This window comes from Harpegnathos saltator, unplaced genomic scaffold, assembly GCF_003227715.2.
Source record: "Harpegnathos saltator strain DR-91 unplaced genomic scaffold, Hsal_v8.6 scaffold708, whole genome shotgun sequence".
NCBI classification, from domain to species: domain Eukaryota; kingdom Metazoa; phylum Arthropoda; class Insecta; order Hymenoptera; family Formicidae; genus Harpegnathos; species Harpegnathos saltator.
The window spans coordinates 289,719-311,037 of record NW_020230547.1 but is presented as its reverse complement, the minus strand read 5'-3'; the positions used below and the strand labels follow the sequence as shown (position 1 = coordinate 311,037).

Genomic DNA, 21,319 nt, shown 5'->3' with positions numbered 1-21,319 from the left:
TCGGACATATTCAAAATGTCAATACTTTTTAATACGTTTCAATTCGACATTTTACACAGGGAAGCAGGACGAAGGGAATGGGATGCGGGCAACGATACATCATGCGTCTCCAGACGTGTCAAATCGTTTATTATAGAGGAGACTTTGATACGGCAACATGTATTCGAATATTTAATCGTCCCATGGACCACTTACATATAATAAAAAAAGAAAATTAACGCGGATAAATGAACAATTCGTATCAATTTTTTCTTTTCTTATAGAGCAATAAAAGAATAAATCAGTATCGAAAATCGAATACCGATTAATACTATAAATCAGTGTCAGAAAATTGTCCAATGACAATTTGTTCTCATTTTTCAGGTAGTTACCGCTGTAATTTACGAAACAAATTAACTCGGTTAAACGAACGATTCGTACAAATTTTTCTTCTCTTATAAAGAAATGAGAGAATAAATCAGTACCGAAAATTGAAAGCCGATCAATATCTAATTTATTCATCAAATTAACGCGGATTAATGGACGATTCGTATTAATTTTCTGTTTTCTTATAGAGAAATGAAAGAGTAAATCAGTACCGGAAATCGAATATCGATTAATACCATAAATCAGTATCCAAAAATTGCACACGTGCAATGACAATTTGTTCTTATTTTTCAGGTACTTACCCTTCTAATTTACTCAACAAATTAATTTGAATAAACGAATGATTCGTATCAATTTTTCTTCTCTTATAAAGAAATGAGAGAATAAATCAGTACCGAAAATTGAAGACCGATCAATATTTAATTGTATATATACTTTATTGATTCCCCTGGCGGGAATCAATAAAGTACAATACAAATTCCAATATAATCTCTCCTCCTTACTTCCTATTACACTCGCCCGCCCCTATCCCCTCGTACACATATACACACATACTCCCATTCCCCGCACCTCCTTAAATCTACTTTACAAATGTCTTACATCTACTCGCTCGCTTATCTCTTATAATTAATTGTTCGTTTATCATATATTCTTATACATATGTATATATCTATATTTCTATGCCGCTGTTACTCCTATAATTCTTATTTCCTACCGCCGATTTTCCCTTTCCTCCATTCATTCCATTCCTTCACATTTTCTCCCTCGCTCTCTTTCTCTCTCATCCTTTTAATCCTCCTCGTCCTCCCTCTCGCCCCCTTCACTCCTCCACATCTCTCATCCCCACTCTCCCTTCCCCTTCTCCTAGCAGTCTTTCTACCACCTATCCCCATCCCTCTCCCTCCGCCCCATCGTGTACGATCAATATCTAATTTATTCATCAAATTAACACGGATAAATGAATTATTCGTATCAATTTTTTCTTTTCCTATAGTACAATGAAAGAGTAAATCAGTATCGAAAATCGAATATCGATTAATACCATAAATCAGTGTCAAAAAATTGCACACGTGCAATGACAATTTGTTCTTATTTTTCAGGTACATACCCCTCTAATCTTATTCAACAAATTAACTCAGGTAAACGACCGATTCGTATCAATTTTTCTTGTCTTATAAAAAATGAGAAAATAAATCAGTACCGAAAATCGAAGACCGTTTAATATGTAATTTATTCATCAAAATAACGCGGATAAATGAACGATACGTACGAATTTTTATTTCTTATAGAAAAATGGAAGAGTAAATCAGTGCCGAAAATCGAATATCAGTTAATAAATCAGTGTCAGAAAATTGTCCAAGTGCAATGACAATTTGTTCCCATTTCTCAGGTACTTACCCCCTCTAATCTTATTCAACAAATTAACTTGGATAAACGAACGATTTGTATCAATTTTTTTTTGTCTTTTAAAAAAATGAGAAAATAAATCAGTACCGAAAACCGAATATCGATTAATACCATAAATCAGTGTCAGAAAATTGTCCAAGTGCAATGACAATTTGTTCCCATTTCTCAGGTACTTACCCCCTCTAATCTTATTCAACAAATTAACTTGGATAAACGAACGATTTGTATCAATTTTTTTTTGTCTTTTAAAAAAATGAGAAAATAAATCAGTACCGAAAACCGAATATCGATTAATACCATAAATCAGTGTCAGAAAATTGTCCAAGTGCAATGACAATTTGTTCTCATTTTTCAGGTACTTACCCCTCTAATTTATTCAACAAATTAACTGGGTTAAACGAATGATCCGTATCAATTTTCCTTTTCTTATAAAGAAATGACAGAATAAATCAGTACCGAAAACCGAAGACCGATCAATACCCAATTTTTTCATCAAATTAACGCGGATAAATGAACGACTCGTATTAATTTTCTGTTTTCTTATAGAGAAATGAAAGAGTAAATCAGTACCGAAAATTGAATATCGATCAATACCGTAAATCAGTGTCAAAAAATTGTCCAAGTGCAATGACAATTTGTACTCATTTTTCAGGTACTTACCCCTCTAATCTTATTCAACAAATTATCTCGGGTAAACGAACGATTCGTATGAATTTTTTTTGTCTTATAAAAAATGAGAAAATAAATCAGTACCGAAAACCGAAGACTGATCAATACCATAAATTAATGTCAAGAAAATTGTCCAAGTGCAATGACAATTTGTTCTCATTTTTCAGGTACTTACCCCTCTAATTTATTCAACAAATTAAGTCGGATAAAAGAACGATTCGTATCAATTTTTATTCTCTTATAAAGAAATTAGAGAATCAATCAGTACCGAAAATTGAAGACCGATCAATATTTAATTTATTCATCAAATAACGCGGATAAATGAATGATTCGTATGAATTTTTTTTTCTTATAGAGAAATGAAAGAGTAAATCAGTACCGAAAATTGAATATCGATCAATACCGTAAATCAGTGTCAAAAATTGCCCAAGTGCAATGACAATTTGTACTATTTTTCAGGTACTTACCCCTTAATCTTATTCAACAAATTAACTCGGGTAAACGAACGATTCGTATAATTTTTTTGTCTTATAAAAAATGAAAAAATAAATTAGTACCGAAAACCGAAGACTGATCAATACCATAAATCAATGTCAAGAAAATTGTCCAAGTGCAATGACAATTTGTACTCATTTTTCAGGTACTTACCCCTCTAATTTATTCAACAAATTAAGTCGGATAAAAGAACGATTCGTATCAATTTTTATTTTTTATAAAGAAATTAGAAAATCAGTCAGTACCGAAAATTGAAGACCGATCAATATTTAATTTATTCATCAAAATAACGCGGATAAATGAATGATTCGTATGAATTTTTTTTTCTTATAGAGAAATGAAAGAGTAAATCAGTACCGAAAATTGAATATCGATCAATACCGTAAATCAGTGTCAGAAAATTGTCCAAGTGCAATGACAATTTGTACTCATTTTTCAGGTACTTACCCCTTTAATCTTATTCAACAAATTAACTCGGGTAAACGAACGATTCGTATGAATTTTTTTTGTCTTATAAAAAAATGAAAAAAATAAATTAGTACCGAAAACCGAAGACTGATCAATACCATAAATCAATGTCAAGAAAATTGTCCAAGTGCAATGACAATTTGTACTCATTTTTCAGGTACTTACCCCTCTAATTTATTCAACAAATTAAGTCGGATAAAAGAACGATTCGTATCAATTTTTATTTTTTTATAAAGAAATTAGAAAATCAGTCAGTACCGAAAATTGAAGACCGATCAATATTTAATTTATTCATCAAAATAACGCGGATAAATGAATGATTCGTATGAATTTTTTTTTCTTATAGAGAAATGAAAGAGTAAATCAGTACCGAAAATTGAATATCGATCAATACCGTAAATCAGTGTCAGAAAATTGTCCAAGTGCAATGACAATTTGTACTCATTTTTCAGGTACTTACCCCTCTAATTTATTCAACAAATTAAGTCGGATAAAAGAACGATTCGTATCAATTTTTATTTTTTTATAAAGAAATTAGAAAATCAGTCAGTACCGAAAATTGAAGACCGATCAATATTTAATTTATTCATCAAAATAACGCGGATAAATGAATGATTCGTATGAATTTTTTTTTCTTATAGAGAAATGAAAGAGTAAATCAGTACCGAAAATTGAATATCGATCAATACCGTAAATCAGTGTCAGAAAATTGTCCAAGTGCAATGACAATTTGTACTCATTTTTCAGGTACTTACCCCTCTAATCTTATTCAACAAATTAACTCGGGTAAACGAACGATTCGTATGAATTTTTTTTGTCTTATAAAAAAATGAAAAAAATAAATTAGTACCGAAAACCGAAGACTGATCAATACCATAAATCAATGTCAAGAAAATTGTCCAAGTGCAATGACAATTTGTACTCATTTTTCAGGTACTTACCCCTCTAATTTATTCAACAAATTAAGTCGGATAAAAGAACGATTCGTATCAATTTTTATTTTGTTATAAAGAAATTAGAAAATCAGTCAGTACCGAAAATTGAAGACCGATCAATATTTAATTTATTCATCAAAATAACGCGGATAAATGAATGATTCGTATGAATTTTTTTTTCTTATAGAGAAATGAAAGAGTAAATCAGTACCGAAAATTGAATATCGATCAATACCGTAAATCAGTGTCAAAAAATTGTCCAAGTGCAATGACAATTTGTACTCATTTTTCAGGTACTTACCCCTCTAATCTTATTCAACAAATTATCTCGGGTAAACGAACGATTCGTATGAATTTTTTTTGTCTTATAAAAGAATGAAAAAAATAAATTAGTGCCGAAAACCGAAGACTGATCAATACCATAAATTAATGTCAAGAAAATTGTCTAAGTGCAATGACAAGTTGTTTTCATCTTGCAGGTACTTACCCTACTAATTTACTCAACAAATTAAGTCGGATAAAAGAACGATTCGTATCAATTTTTATTCTCTTATAAAGAAATTAGAGAATCAATCAGTACCGAAAATTGAAGACCGATCAATATTTAATTTATTCATCAAATTAACGCGGATAAATGAACGATTCGTATGAATTTTTTTTCTTATAGAGAAATAAAAGAGTAAATCAGTACCGAAAATCGAATATCGATCAATACCGTAAATCAGTGTCAGAAAATTGTCCAAGTACAATGACAATTTGTTCTCATTTTTCAGGTATTTATCCCTCTAATTTTCTCAACAAATTAACTCGAATAAGCGAATGTTTCGTATCAATTTTTCTTGTCTTATAAAGAAATGGGAGAATAAATCAGTACCGAAAATTGAAGACCGATCAATATTTAATTTATTCATCAAATTAACGCGGATAAATGAACGAGTCGTATCAATTTTTTTTCTTGTAGAGAAATGAAAGAGTAAATCAGTACCGAAAATCGAATATCGATCAATACCAGAAATCTGTGTCAGAAGATTGTCCAAGTGCAATGACAATTCGTTCTCATTTTTCAGGTACTTACTTTTCTAATTTATTCAACAAATTAACTCGGATATATAAACGAACGATTCGTATTAATTTTTTCTTCTCTTATAGAGAAATGAAGAAGTAAATCAGTTCCGGAAATCGAATATCGATTAATATCGTAAATCAAAATTTATATTGCTGTTTGGTTCCATCGTCAAAAGACGTTTTCTCTATCCTAGTCCTAACTTGTAGAAAATTTGGTACTCATCTCTATTTGACAAAAGTACGTCGGACTTTCTGTACTAACTAATATAAAAATTTTTTTTTCATTCTTATTTTTTCTACGTCTAATATTTCAATACCGAATCTGTCGAAATAAACCGGTCTACAAAAATCCTGGAAAGACATTTCTCTCTCTTTCTCGCTCTCCTCTCTCTTCGTCTCTGAATCGCCGCTAACGATCGAAAACCGCAAGCGGAAAATAACGAAAATTTATTCATCCAACTAAAATGTTCTCCGTGTTATTTTTTAAGCATTGGATAAATACCGATCCGGCGTTTTGTCAAATATCTAACAAAAGTACCTCCGTTTTTTTCTTGCCGACATTCAAATTGATAGTTTTCTACAAGTTAAGATTTGATAAAAAAAAGTCTTTCCCGAGTCGAAATATTAATTCTACATTGATCCTGCAAATTGCATCCAATTTGAAAAATCAATGCAGAATATCTAGATGCGCAATAGTGAACAAGCTTTGTCCTACCTGAACGTTACATCTGGTTACTCTCGCAGTCTCGGCCATGATGAGTCTTCAACAGCGACGTATTCCGCAGTTATTTAATACTCGTTTATCGCGATAATGTATATGTACTTAATCCTTATATTCTTAATTTAAATGAGCAATTTTTGTTGATGTTGATTATATATTTGCTTAACAGCGCAAGAAAGAGAACAAAGATAAAAACGTAAATAGAACTGCCTTTGTTAGAACTGCGCGTGAGATAAATATATAAGGATTAAATAATCATATAAGAATTAGAGGAAATGGGAGATGAAAAACACTTTTAATTCTCATCATTCTTAAAGTTTTTTTTTTCCTTTTTTCTTCTCTTTCTTTTTTTTTCTTTTTTCTAATGAGAATGATGAGAATTGTAGCTCTCAAAAGAGCTGAAGCTGCAAAAAGACAACGGTTATGTCTAATAATGCTATTTCACTAATAGAGATTTTAATTCAGATTCGGTACAATAAGAAAGATAAACGAGAATGAGAAACGGATATTCTAGAAGATTCTAAACGAAAACTGCAATCTGAGCATTATTAGACGAATAAAAATCAACACTTGTAAAATTTATATCAGATTCTAAGATCATTATTCATAGTTTTCTAAATTATGTGCAATTTTTCATTGAGAACATAATTACAAATTTGTATTCATAAACCTTAGCTTGCCTCAGCAACCTTGCTTGAATAGACATTCATATTTTATGAGAAAAGAAAAGTAGAACTCATGTTACGTGAAATTAAGTTAACGAATAATCAAATCTCAAGCTATTTTATCATTTTTCAGATGATAAACTATGAATGCTGATCTAATTTCGACTCGGGTATGTCCTTACTTCGAGTAAGGTCCGTTAAAATCAGAAAAATCCTGCGTAATAATAATGACTCGAGGTACCTCGAAGCATACCATACATGATGTATCGCTGTCCACGTCTCTCGGCGCGCTCCAAGTCCTCTCTCCATCCTGACTTCTCGATCCGACGTCCTCCTTCTGGTTACTCCGTCGCAGCATCCCCGGATACTCCATCGTAGCACTGGCGACGACACTGACTCTAGCTCTAACACTCGCGCAAGTAAGATTCGGGGACAAAGAAACGCGTATTAACCGATACGACTACCGACATACTCTGCGTCGCGGTATGCGCGTCGTTCGTCGGCCCGAGGCGCAATATCCTTTCCGCAATCACGGAGTCATATATAAGCGTACAAAAACAAACAATCGGGAAGGCACGGTTACCTCCCACCTTGCCGATCAGTGTTGATGCTTGCGTCGTCCGTTAGCTGAAAATGAAAACAACTCGTGTTTTCAAAGCATGCCTGTGAGAGACTCGCTTCAAACTTCACAATACTTATTTACATCTGTTCCAAGAATCATATTACGCCGAATTCAAACTGTCTCTATTGACATGACATACACGAGATCTGCGATCGCATCATTGATCTTTCTTTGGACAAGAAAATCCTGAGAGGAACGCTGTTCGAGAATATCACATTTTATGTTTCAGGTGCCTTGCAGATTATCGAATCCGACGTAACAGATCAGGGAAAGTATGAATGCGTCGCTATGAATAACACGCGTGAGCATGGAGTATTCCAAGTCAATCACGTTATACGTGAAACGTACGTATATTTAATATTATATAAAACTTACCTTTTTAAACAAAAAGGTAAAAAAAAGGCGCCAAGTACAAGCGCAACACGTATTGTGTTATTTTTAGAAGTATCAAACTCAAATTATTTTTTTTATTGTATATATGTGTACATAAGTTTTTGCAAGTAAAACTTATAACTATAATAAAACTCTGCAACACTTGTCTACTGTACAAAAGAAGTGATATATTAGAACAGTAGCGCCAACTGAGAAACCTAACAGATATATATATGATTATTGTATGCTTAACTTAATATTTTTAGAAATCTAAAATTCAAAATATTTTCTTTTTTAAGATATATATTATGTACATAACATAAGTTTTTATAATATATGTACATTTAATATATGTACAAACTTTTCAAAATAAAAATTATATCGTGTTATAAAAATTTAACACGTTTGTTAATAGTGTCCAATATTTAAAAGAAATATCTTTTCAAAATAATATGTACTCGTCTTTGCACATGTTAACATGTTAATTCATGTTATAAACGCGTAACAATGTGCGAGACCGTGCTTGTCAAGTACGCTGTTATGGTTGTAGCACGGACATAAACCGCCTAAAAATGGATGTAACACGGACTGCCACCACATACAGGTTTTACCACCAAGACCTAAAAGTGGATGTAGCATCGTAATTCTCCTCTCAAAATGGATGCAGAAGGCGCCCATTTCCAGTGAGAAAAATCGGTGTCGCCGAAAACGCCGTGTTGTCCGCTCTCAGCTTCCTCTCTGATCGTAGACAAATGTTGACGCTGATCTACAGACACAAAAAGTTAGACTGCGCACTCGCGTATAGCACGACTAATGATGAAATTGGATAATGGGGATATGCTGAGTTGGGGTAATTTCGCTGTAATGCTACAGTAGGGAGTTGAAGAGGAAACAGGAGAGAGAGAGTGAAATATAGCGAAAAGAAAACAAAACACGTTAATATGATGCACACACACAATTATATAGACAAGAATAATATTTATTTCTCCATCAGCCTGTCTTTTGCTCTAATGATTTTATTTTTATCATATCATATGTATAATAATTAAACTTAAAAATTAATATTTCTCTTATCATGATACGTAAGAAGATTTATACACGTATAAATATATTGCGTCACCTCATATATTAATTATTAATAAATAAAAACTTTGCCAACTACAAACAGCAGAGAAAATAGACTGCACAATTCTAGTCGCTGCGCACCATTTTGGTACCATTGAGATAACAGTGCTGAAACAAAATGAAAGATTCCTACTACTCACAAGGTACATCTTGCACTCTTACAAGATCACGTGTGATGTTGTCAGATAATATTATTTTAAAATCAACCTCTATCGTCGTGACTTGCAATCCAACCGATCACAGGCTGCATCTCATTCTGTCGTTTTAACCACGCATTCAAAGGCTCAAAATATTTGAGCATGGCACCAGCATCTATCCTATTCGTCCTACCTCTCGTCATCTGCCTGACAACATCCTGCCATGGTCTCGAAGCTCCCATCGACAGAACGTCCCTATAAATATGAAGACATTGTTTTGTTGGTATGCTTATTACTAATAATCGTCATTTAAATGAGAATTTTATAAATTTTTCTACCCACATATTATAGAGCTCTTTATACGTACGATAATAATCGACCTGCTTCTCGTGACCTGTAAAGATCGCAAGTGTGCAACTCGCCAATGTGACCAGAGATTTCGCACAATGACTGGAACAGTTGGAACTGTAGAGCAACGCCTACAAAATACCTAAAAATTGACGAGTGCATGAAGGTAACACGAATTCCACATGAATTCCATTCAAGATGATAAGTCGATATCTATGTCCTTACTTAGCATAAGGACTGTCCGCTGGGATATGATACTTTGCAGCTGGATCGAAATTTCTTTCGGATCTAGGCACTGGTGGAACAATACCCTGATACTGCAGTCTCAATTCCCACCAGTGTGCTGTCATATCTTCCACACCATCGCTAAAGACACGCCACCTCCACTTGGAAAAAAATAAACATGTACATTTGACGACTATTCAACTATATATTCTAACTTAACGGTTTTTCATCTTGAAAAAATCATTTTGCGCATAAAAAATTTTGTATAACTTTACCTGGTCAACTATGTAAGCAAACGGCATATAAGCTACCTTACGGAGAGCCATTAACATTAGAAAATTTATGTTACTGTCATAATCATTCGTTAAATTACTGTGAAACCCGATTTTGTGTAAATGTTGAGGAGTAAAAATGGATAAACCAATTGCATCGCTAACAGCTTCGCGGAAACCTGATGAAAAATGATTGTTGACAGAAGAACAAGTTGTGTCAAGTGGATAAAAAAGACGTACCAGGGATCGCTTCATTTCGAAATAGTAACGGATGGTCTTTGTATTGCAAATAATATTGCAAGTGTGCCATTTCGTAATGCGTCGACAGTAGATCTTCTAATGTAGCTCGGGTACATTGCTTTATCCTATAATTATATGAAAAAGGTACGATTTCTCAGGGAATTGTACAGTTGTAACACAATATAATGTCGCGCGCACTCGTATATATGAACGAGAAAAAAGCGCAGCTTTAAAAAGAACAATAAAGCAACTGGCCTGTAATCGATTTTATTGCAAAAGTCCCACGCGCTGGGACTACATTTAACGTCCCTATCAATAGGTTTCTCGAACATGGAGAATTTCCAGAATTCTGGCGGCATTGGCTTCATTCCGAGTGAAGTGAAGAACTCCTCGGCTATTTGAAACATCCTATTCATCGCAAAAGAACATTTTTTTCGTAACGTTATTCATATCGTGTAAATGTTTATAAAAGTAAACTATCCCCCTCTCCCATCTGAGACATACCTCAGTGGAGTGATGCCCTGGATCATCATTTCCAAGGTCACATCGAGCTTCCTGCTTGCAGGGAAAGGTTGCACCAACTCGAACAGGTTTTCCCAATTTTGGGCCCACATATTTCCCAAAATATGCGCTGGTAAAGGCCCATCCTCGCGTATTTTGTCACCGTATCTCTCGATCAGTTTCGATCGCACGTAAGTAAAGAGATTCTTATAGAGCGGTGTTATGGCTGACATCACCTTCGCTATGTTTTGCTGAAAATACTCATCTTCGAATAATTCCTTCATCTGATCCCCAGCGTCAGCGAAACCTTTCACAAGGAAACATGTTGCGTATCTTGTACGTTTTCAAAACCCATTATTCTAAGGATACTTGTATGATGAGTTAAAATATTGTTTCTATCGTAACTGAAGCTTCGCACATACCATTTAATTGCGCTGCTCGATTGGCCAGTTGAACGTATCTCAGATATTTATTTTTAAGTTTCGGCCCGACCGCTTCATGCCAAGCATGCCAATAATACAATAATTCGTCGTAGTTTGTTGACTGCGCCATCAGCTTATTGATATCTGAAAACAATTTGCATACATAGGAAAATGTATACTACACATTGTAACGCGTATGTTATTTCTGCAACCAACCGTGATCTAGACTCAAATTGCAGTTAGAATCAACATATTTGTATGGACATATTTTGGCTTTAATATAGATTTCCTTCATCTCGGTCATTAAGCGATGTATCTGAAAATTAAATAAATAAATTAAGACAATTTTTACCTGAAATTAGAGTAAGAAAATAGTTTGTATCTTCTAATACTTAATAATGACAATTCTAATTACCTCGTTAAATTTATCGTCAGTCAAGGAACTTCGACCCTTCGTGGCAATCATTTTAAGTTCCCTTCTTGCTAAAGGATCTGGTATTCGACTCCAGGCAAAAGTAACTGCCTTCCGCCAAGAAGCTCTCTCGAACTTTAATTTCAATGTTTGCTCATCCACCTGAAAACCGGACAAACAGTTGTAAACAGATCTAATGACCTATAGATTGTAATTATTTCGTCAATTTCTTTCAGTTACAAAATATATGTTTCACCATTTTCTGATGGTTCGCGTCAGTAATATTTGTCGCGAAATTCCACTGGGCCGTCATTACCCTCGTGCACATTAACGAAGCTGCGCTGTCATATTCTCTGAGGAATAAAAGGGCATCTCCTAAATTCACGTTGAGACCCTTCGAGTGAAACGTAGTGGAAAAAAAAAACATTTAGAAAATGTTGATTAAAATTTCCAATTTGCGATTAACTGTAGTTTCCACAAATTGTGAATCAACTCGCGACCTCACCTCTAAATATTTCCCATGTGCTTCTCCTTGCAACAGAATAATGAAGAAAACGATGAAGACACAAATTCCCACTGCCTTCATTCTCCGTCGCTGCAGATTCATCGCTGCACCAGCAATTGATATAACAAGCTTCGTCGCGCACGTTTTAAAATGTTTCTCATTCTCAAGGAGAATCTTGGCCTGCCGCAGTGCACAGGAATGAGCACAACTTAAATTGAAAGTCTAATCCGTCCCTAGCAGAGATCAAACATGACCCAAACGAAATGTGATTAATGTCGCACGTCCAAAGTTTCAGCGAAGATGAATTGTCGAGAACGACATCGTACAGACGCGCGCAATATTCCTTACATTTGTAGACTTTAGGACGATCGATCGCACGCTGCTGTCTCGACAACCGTTTGAAGAGTCAGCGGTTCGATGTTGTCGCGGCAAAACTGAATCGTGGCAGAAAGAGAGACGGGCCTTTCCGGGACGGATATTCCACGGGCGAAAAGAGGAAGGGACAGGCACTATCGGTGCGTGAAGCGTAACCACCCAACATCGCATCGTGGCACACGCCAAAATTTTCTTCTAGTGCTTTAACTTCGCAATTGTTCGATTAAATGTGCCGTAGGAGTTAATCCGTGAAGATTTCCGACGTCTCTGTGGTCTGGTATTTTTAAATTATAAAAGTGTGATTTATGGTACTTTTGCATTTCCCTCTCGCTCCGCAAGTGGGCTATATGGTTGAAAAAATATTTTGGAACGACATAATGTGCTTTTTTTCTTTATTAAATGTGCTTTAATGAAGAAACGTGCACTACGAAGCTGTTCAGTGACAAAAACGCGCCTTGCACAAAGCGGTACATAAATGAGCTAGCTTCATCCTGTAAGAAGACACCGTAACTTTAATTACTTGGTAGCTCAATCAGTGACGGCATGACCGTGCGATAATTGGTGTGCAGAACTGTCCCTTGTGTTTTATGATTAATCTCACAAGTCTGATGTTATCCTCGATTATCAGTGCTGCAAGTAACAGAATTTAAATCTTCTTGGTGCTTTAATATAAATTTTATTCGCATGTTTTTTATTATAAATATTTTTTTCATAAAAACAAACGTAATTTTTTAAGTTTATTTGTAGATATAGTAAAGTATAACACGTAGAACAAGATCTCAGGTGAAGATCATTGCTGGGATATATTGTATTTACAAGGCAATTTTAACTATTAGATGAGATCGGGAGCAAGATTGCGATCTCTTAAACTCAGGTCCGCAAAAGGAGTTATGACTCGCTGCTCATAAGCATCTGTCCAGAACATTTCCGACAACGGTAAATCCATTTTCTACGCCTGCAAAGGTAGAGGCACATTGTATTTCCGTGCGATTACACGCGACTGTACCTATTGTTATATATGATTTGAATTTTCAGTCAAATCGTGGATAGATTTTTCGACCCTCCTGAAAGCAGAAGATTCAAGGATCAGAGATGTATGTTCATCTAATAAAATATTCGATTGACTTTCAATCGTATCCTCAACAACGACTTAATATCGCTACGCAGATGACACACTTCGTACGGTTATTACCTGCTGGATTTGAAGGTTGTTTGCTGAAGCTTCCTTTGCCTGTGCAATTGTTTGTGCACTTTTTGTAATTTCTGCAGTTCTGTGTGTATCTTGATGCAATCCAGAACTTCCGGGACCTAAATTCATAATCGCGACTGCTTTTGTAAGAATAATCAAGCAACGGATATTCTTTTGTACAAATTCATTTTTTTCAAATTTTTCGTCATCTGTTCGCGCGAAGAATGTGTTGTTGCAAAATTGCGTATAAGGATATAAGGAATGTTACGCTAAAGTTGTCCATCAGCTCCGTCAACGACTTGACGTGCGCTTGTGTTTTCTCTATTTCGACGTTCACGTCGGCTCGTTCCGTTTGCAGTTTCGCCATCTCTTTCTTTCGAAGAGCAATCTCAGCTCTCACTGCATTCACAGTGGACACCAAGCTGCTCAATTTTTCCTTGTGTCTGGTCAGTGCGATGCTGCGAGAACCTGAGTACAAAACGAAAAGATTCACGTACTGCGATGTTCACGACGTAATTATTAGTTACCCGCGATCTTCTTCATTTCGAGCATATGCTGAGTCTTCTCGTCGATTTTTCGTATGCAATCTTGATTTTCTATGTTCAATTGTTCAAAGTCTACAGCGCGTAGAGCCTCGCCGAGTTCTTGTCTATGCTTCAGCTGCTGCTTGGCTTTCCTTTTCTGGATCTTTGTGGTCATTGTCTTCATCCTGATTCGCTCCATTATAGTATCGGCTGCTTTCAAGCATTCTTCTACGAACCTACGAGTGAAACTCATATCTATCCTTCTTCATCAATTCTGCACATCCACATGTATTTAGTTCACCGAGAAACTTCTTCGAATTTGTCGACAAGATTGAACGGAGAGAATCCGAAGCAGTTTTCTCATCAACCCAATAATAATCAATACTACTAATGCGTAATTATAAGATAATTATTACGACACCTGACAAACTTCTCGGCCGGTATTTTCCCCGTAATACTATCTACGCCTTTTTCTACCACATCTTTCTCGAATCTCTCCCTCATCTCGGAAGTTTCGCGAATGCTAATCTCATTCTCTTTTATTTGCGCTTGCAGGTACATTTTGCGTTTCACCGCTTTCCGTTCAACCTCCGTTAATTCTTTTAATAGCTGTTGGATTTCAGTGTTCACCATCTCGATGCGATGTGCATATGGGATTCTATGGTTCGACGTAATTGGAGGAAACATTTGATGATCGAAGACGAAGTGCGTGATAACGAATCTAGTGGCTATTTGATAAACTAACTTTGCTCCTGCCTTTCCTATTCTAGATGCTAAAATACTCGGCGTGGCGTATCGGCTTCCGGATTGTATGCTGACGAGGCTTGTTGCATCCTTATCCTGTATAGTCATAACACTTCCGTCCATAACAGGTGACAGAGGAACGTGCTGAGGCACGATTTTTTGCACGCGTTTAGCGGTTTCCAAGATTTGCGTTATTGCTGGACGAAGTATATTAAAGATTCAAGTTAACTTTCTTGCATCTTAAATTAAAGTTGGTAGACTTAACTGTGTTAATGTGAAAGCTGACTTAAATGCGACTTAAATTCGATAGAAAGAAACCAAAAAGTGAATGTAAGTTACTTTGAAGACTTTCAGGATTTTGACGTAAAAGATGTCGTTCGAAAACGTCATTTTCTAGCTTCAATAACAAGTTCGACTGAGCGATATTTTCGAGCGTCTGTCGTAATTCTGAGTCCGTCATATCTGCAGAACATTAAAGCTTTCTGTCATACTTTAATTTCATGATTACAACTCTAAGGATACTCTTACCTTCGTAATAAGATTCGTCTAGTTTAAAGGTTAAACCTAAAGAGCCCAGATTGAAAATACTACTTTGTCGTCGCGACATTTTTATTTTTTAATCCTAATCTTTAGCGGTTAGTAAACATTTTACGATATTAAAAGAATATCGCATGTGTGATATATAACATAGAAAATTCCTTCTGTTCTTATTTAGCTGCACGGAGAAGGCGATCGAGATGGCGCGTGATGGGCGATTAGATCCTAGACGTCACTCTCTCTCTTTCTTTCTCCAGCTTTCTCTATCTCATTTTCCAAAGTCGTTTGATTGTCGTACATTTCACAATTTCTTTCAATATGTATCACTTGAATACAGAGAAATAACTTTCAATTGCTTTCACGTATCGGTTTTTACCAAATAATTTCAGGAGATTCGAAACTAGCAGATTTTTGATGATTTTATTACATTTTAGTGTACAAGACATACGTGGTACATTATCATTGATTAAATCTAAACATTTTGTGACAAAATAGCATTTCTGAAAAATATATTTCACTCTTGTGCAATCACATTCAATGACATGTATAATTTATAATTTACAATATTGCGTTGTTATTTAATGTGTAGGTATAAAAATCTAGATAGACAAATTGACATGTTTCAGCTAGGATTCCGCCAACAGAGCTTCTTGCTCTATTTCCATATCATTTACATATAAAACGTATGCTATACCGATTTCCTTTTGTTCTGAACTGTAGGATCTAATTGCGGCCGGTAAGTCGCTAATGGAGAAGAGAATTTCCGCACCGCCATCCATAAATTCGTTCTGTATGAAGTTAAAAAATATATTAAATTTCTCGTATATAAAAAGTATTGAAAGATAGAAATAAGTATTGAAACAATAGTCACTATGAATATGAATGACAGAATTGCATATTTAATACATTTTATTTCTAGTCTCACCTCAACTTCCACCTCTTGTCCGTTCACCCAAACACTATGTGCTTGTTTGTCTGCAAATGTTATGAAGATGAAAAGAGATTTACAAAGTGTTTGAAAAAATAATTATAATATAATTTTGTATCTCTGTTAATTACCCAGTACAATTCTATATTCGTCATTTCCAACTTTAGCCAACCAGGTCTCCAGTATTTTGGATTGCGACTGGATAAACTGCTTGTAACTCTTCCCGTTCACCCATAACGAGTAGGAATATTTCAGACCTATTGAATTATCATATAATGGAGTAACAAAATATTCATCATCGCAAGTACGGACGGACGATGATCTACCTGGCATTGGATCGACTCTGATTACGAACTTAGTGTTGTTGAACATGAAGACTTCGTCACCGACGAGACGAAACATCCAATCCCGGTGAACAATTTCTTTGCCATCAACCTTCACAACACGCTTGCCTGTCGCTGTCCCATGCTCAAACTCCACCACATGATTTCCATGGTTCATAGGGACGGTCCATTTGGCAGTAGGTTCGTTCATTGATGTTTCCAAGTTGTGGAGACTTCTAGAAACATATAGAGAAGCACAAAAATATATATTAAATAGTATTAAAATAACTATAAATAATATAAGAAGAGGATGAAGTGAAGAAATATTCTCTTTTACGTAAAACTATACGAATATACAACAAAGCCATTACTAAATAAACCAAAGGGTCCACACAGCGATCGATATCGATTTGTTACATTTGAAATTTCTGACAACGATACAAAAAGCTACAGGATTAACGATACAGTTTGCGATGAAAAATTCTGCGTTTAAGTGTAATAAATGACGTAGATAAATTTGAATAAAACGTTTTAAGCGAGGAAAACAATCGTTGTCGTGTTATGTGTTGCTATAGCGGGGATTCTTGCTGTTTCACCGCTCACAGAAGTACACGTGTACTACGGAAGCTTGATCTTACGTAGATAGTGTATATAAATTTGAGACAGTAAGACTATTTATAATTATGAGAATTAACAGCGATGATTTGTGCACTAAATAATACCGTAAGAGTAAGCAATCTTTTTATTTAAAACTATGTCTTTTACTCACCGAAGTAAAGCGCCTGCCATGTCTCCCAGCTGCACCTGTACTGGCCTCGTTATTGATCGCCCTTACCGTAACTATCCTCCCGCAATCAATAATCATTTTATCGTACGACATACGTAGTATTACTTCTTTACACAATGTTGCAGGGAAATAAGATTTCCTAACTGTCTAGTTATTTTGATGCTAAGATATAGTTATCGCGGCAATACGCAAGACAATACAAATAATTAAAATGGGATACAACAAAAGAATTTTTACTTATAACATCGATAAAAATTTGTCATTTGATTGGTATGTACATGTGTACGTAATGTTATACAATCTCAATTAAGTATCACTCTTATATGCGAGATATATTGTTGATAAAGGATCGAAATGATTAAATACGTAAGTATCGTGAAATTTATTATAATGCAAATATGTGGTGCATATAAAAACAATGGATATACGTAATAACAATATACGTAGTAACTTTCTCATTTGATGTATCGACTTCAGTTAGTGTGGGCAGGTAGCAATTTACCTGAACACGAACCAAATCCAATTCTGTAACCATCGCCGACACAGTAACCTGGAAAGCGAGTAAATCGCTAGTAAGTCGCTATGTAATTTCGAACATGCTTTATTACATGGTGACTGCTTTATTTGCTTACCGCGAATAATCACTTCATCACCATCTTGAAGGAATTTTCTTGTGGTGCCGTCTTTCAATGGAATATTTTTCGTGCCTTTCCAACATAATTCCAACATAGAACCGAAAGAGTCAGGAGTCTAAAATAAATATTTTATATCGTCATGGTTATATGATCATCATCATACATACAATTTTATAATTGTGAAAATACCGCAATATTTCATGGGGAATTATAATTACCAAATATAATTAATAATAAGCTATTTTTTGGACGTACCTCCCCGCTTATAGTGCCGGAAGCCATTAGGTCACCAGGATTAATGTTGCATCCGGTGACGGTATGATGCGCCAATTGTTGTCGCGGAGTCCAATACATGTGTTTGTAATTGCTACGACATACAGTTGTAGCTATGCCATTGGAAGCTGCTGAAATAAAATTATAATTATCAACAATTAATGAAAAAAAAAAAAGAAAAAGATGGAGAGAAACAGAAATGTATTAATTTACATTTGATATCAACTTCCAACTTAATGTCAAAGTTGCACGACTCGGGATGTTGCAAATACGGGAATGGTACTGGATCTTGAACCATATTCGGTACTTTGAAGGGTTCTAGAGCTTCCATCGTAACTATCCACGGAGAAATCGTAGTTCCCAAATTTTTGGAACCGAATGGACCCAATGGAATGTATTCCCATTTCTGAATATCTCGTGCTGCGAAACAATTGAAAAATGCAGAATTGAAAATAATATAACGCTTGAAACAAAAATAATGAAGACAATTTTTTTTTATTGTAGTATATCGCACCACTCCAATCGTTCATCAAAACTATCCCAAAAATGTGGTCGAAAGCCTTCGAAGCTGGCACAGTATCACCAAGATTTGTAGGTGGTCCGCCGATAAAGAAGGCAACTTCGAGTTCAAAATCCATTAGTCTGCAGGGTCCGAAGACTGGTGCTGCGCCTTCAACAGGGAGTGTTTGACCACGTGGTCGTCTTATGGGTGTGCCAGATATAACAACGGAACTCGCTCTTCCGTGATAGCCGACCGGCAAGTATTTCCTATGTACATAATGGGAGTACTTATTTTTAAGTCTTTAAGTCAACAAACTATCCAAATGTAATAACGCAATAAATATATTACCAATTCGGCATCAGCGCGTTTTCCTTGCTACGAAACATGGTGCCAACATTTGTAGCGTGATTGATAGATGAGTAAAAGTCTGTGTAGTCGCCAATTTTTGCTGGCACGTGCATCGTAGCATCTTTCTGTGCGACTAAAACTCTACAAAAGAAAAATACGTTAAGAGAAAAATTATAATTCCAATAATTCATATTTATTATTAATCTTCATTTATTGCTTCCTCACTTTGAGCGAATTTCTGCACTTTGCAAGGTAGGGTTGCCTGTAGACAGCAATTCTTGAAGTTTTGATCTTGCTTCCAGCCATGCTGGTCTTCCAAGAGACATAAAATCGTTGAGATAATCACAACGGAATACATCCTGTTTATCCTTCAATAGCGGTCCATCGAAATAATTTGCGATGGCACTCAAATCCAAAATTTCGTCACCAATTGCTACGCCTATTCTTTTCTCTGACTGAAATATTTATAATATGTAATATTGAGTATAAATATGTAATATTTATAATATATAATATTGAGATACTTTCTATATCATATCAATAAAAAACGAAATCACCAAAAATAAATTACAATAAAAATTTTTATTAATATATAGGGAACCTATTAAATTGTCAGTGTGCATGTATGTACTTTAGTATATCATTAAAAAATGTTTGTTTTTATAAAATTTTAATACCAGGATATAGTATTTGAATTTATCAAACGATAGTAATATACCAACTGATGGTATTACATAAAATTCCTTGTTACTAACTGGCGCTGGATATTACAACCCAGGTTGCGTTCAGCAGAATGAAGCAAATGGCGTATGCTTAGTAAATCTAATTGGTGTTTACTGTTGAATAGAGTCTAGATTCCAAAGTATACACCAATCAGACTCTTGAATCACTAGTTACTTATCAAGCATCTCGTTCTGTGTCGAATGCAACATAAAAAATATATTGCTCTCTTTATATGTAAGAATGTATGTGAGAATAAGGAATATCATTTATATCCCATATTTTATTTCACACATTATAATATCCCTGGGACATTTCTTTGAAATATATACGTAATATATACGCACATTTTCAACACGATATAACCTATAATTTCACGATGAAGATTGGAGAGAGATGCTTGTATCCATATAACTGCTGAATCATACGACGGAAATAAGCTACGATTAAATATGACGTATCTTACTCACTTTATTCTTTGTAGAGAAGACTCCGTACGGTAAATTCTCGATCGAGAAGTCGCAATCTGGCGAATAATTGATGAAAGACTTCATGGTTACAGCAACTGCAAAGGTCTGTCGTCGAAACCGACTTCTCTCACGCGAGTATTACGACTGTAAGACAGATAATCAGCATACGGTGGCTCGCTGAGGTCGACCGGGGCAGATAATTTATACACCTGTTTACGATCGTCGTTTTCGACAAGCCTCCGGTCTGACTGGTTTCTTGTATCAAGGCGATGAGAACCGCTTTATCAGTTATTTTTCTTCTTTTTCCAATTATTATTTCTCTACCGTAGAATGTTAGTCGGTTAAGAACGGTAGATGCAATGGCGATAAAGTAATTATAGTTATACCGTATCGCATAATATGTTATTGGTATCTTCTTTGATTTATAATTTTTTTCAAATTGGAACAGATTTATGTCTCTCAACACAAAGTTACACATTGATTACTTTTAAATTTTAATAACGATTTTTGTGAAGTAGTAAAAATAAAAATAAGAAGTTTTACGGATTATCTATAAGTAACTCGGGATAACAGCAGTTTATTAGACATTGATATACAGTGGATAATAAGGGCAATTAGGTGAGTAGGTGGTATTCGAACAACATTACGACGTGCCAGCAAACAATCATCGCAACATACTCTCTCAACTTTCGTTTCTCGTTTACGTATCAACGGAGTTTTGCGCACACGCATGTGAACATATATATATATTTTTTTATCTATGTATATATAAATGTATTTCTTTCTCTTCCTCTTTCTCTCTTTCTTTACGTACAGTATACAAGGATAGCTTTCTCCTCGATGATGTTTCGAGGCTTTCGCGCTAAACGCTAATCGTTACTCTCATCGTTTGGAAGACTTTGGGACTTTGTTGTTGCTTGCCTTGCTCCGTTATCAACCTAGACTAATAATAATGAGGTCAAGGACTTCCAAGAACGGCGCGATAAACCGCC

At 35.1% G+C, this 21,319-nt stretch overlaps 3 protein-coding genes across 7 annotated transcripts; all 3 read right to left on the bottom strand.

Annotated features, from left to right (window-relative positions):
* Positions 1 to 8,775: 8,775 nt before the first annotated feature.
* Positions 8,776 to 12,392, bottom strand: LOC105187836 (angiotensin-converting enzyme). 4 transcript variants are annotated; one of them, XM_011148888.3, is made up of 14 exons: positions 12,321 to 12,392; positions 11,973 to 12,205; positions 11,724 to 11,861; positions 11,471 to 11,629; positions 11,272 to 11,371; positions 11,056 to 11,199; positions 10,637 to 10,940; positions 10,388 to 10,540; positions 10,133 to 10,257; positions 9,896 to 10,071; positions 9,621 to 9,781; positions 9,415 to 9,537; positions 9,118 to 9,302; positions 8,776 to 9,042 (listed from the first exon to the last, which is right to left on the bottom strand). In XM_011148888.3, the coding sequence occupies exons 2-14, from the start codon at positions 12,072 to 12,074 to the stop codon at positions 8,921 to 8,923; spliced, it is 1,992 nt and encodes a 663-aa protein (XP_011147190.1). In that variant the 5' UTR covers positions 12,075 to 12,205; positions 12,321 to 12,392; the 3' UTR covers positions 8,776 to 8,920. The 4 variants fall into 4 exon arrangements, with proteins under 4 accessions (XP_011147190.1, XP_011147189.1, XP_011147193.1 ...); XM_011148887.3 differs by having other exon boundaries at positions 11,973 to 12,392; XM_011148891.3 differs by having other exon boundaries at positions 8,776 to 9,018; positions 11,973 to 12,392.
* Positions 12,393 to 15,734: 3,342 nt separating this feature from the next.
* On the bottom strand, positions 15,735 to 17,472 carry LOC105187835 (fas apoptotic inhibitory molecule 1). Its single transcript, XM_011148886.3, is given in 6 exon segments — positions 15,735 to 16,129; positions 16,267 to 16,316; positions 16,401 to 16,526; positions 16,596 to 16,828; positions 17,362 to 17,382; positions 17,384 to 17,472. Coding segments are annotated over 6 exon segments (681 nt in total). The 3' UTR covers positions 15,735 to 15,967.
* A 372-nt stretch (positions 17,473 to 17,844) lies between these two features.
* Faa (fumarylacetoacetate hydrolase) lies at positions 17,845 to 20,511 on the bottom strand. 2 transcript variants are annotated; one of them, XM_011148883.3, is made up of 8 exons: positions 20,328 to 20,511; positions 19,363 to 19,592; positions 19,138 to 19,278; positions 18,802 to 19,055; positions 18,501 to 18,707; positions 18,270 to 18,418; positions 18,012 to 18,129; positions 17,845 to 17,929 (listed from the first exon to the last, which is right to left on the bottom strand). In XM_011148883.3, exons 1-8 carry the CDS (start codon positions 20,409 to 20,411, stop codon positions 17,853 to 17,855), a joined length of 1,260 nt encoding a protein of 419 aa, XP_011147185.1. In that variant the 5' UTR covers positions 20,412 to 20,511; the 3' UTR covers positions 17,845 to 17,852. The 2 variants fall into 2 exon arrangements, with proteins under 2 accessions (XP_011147185.1, XP_011147186.1); XM_011148884.3 differs by having other exon boundaries at positions 18,270 to 18,415.
* Between the last annotated feature and the right edge of the window lie 808 nt (positions 20,512 to 21,319).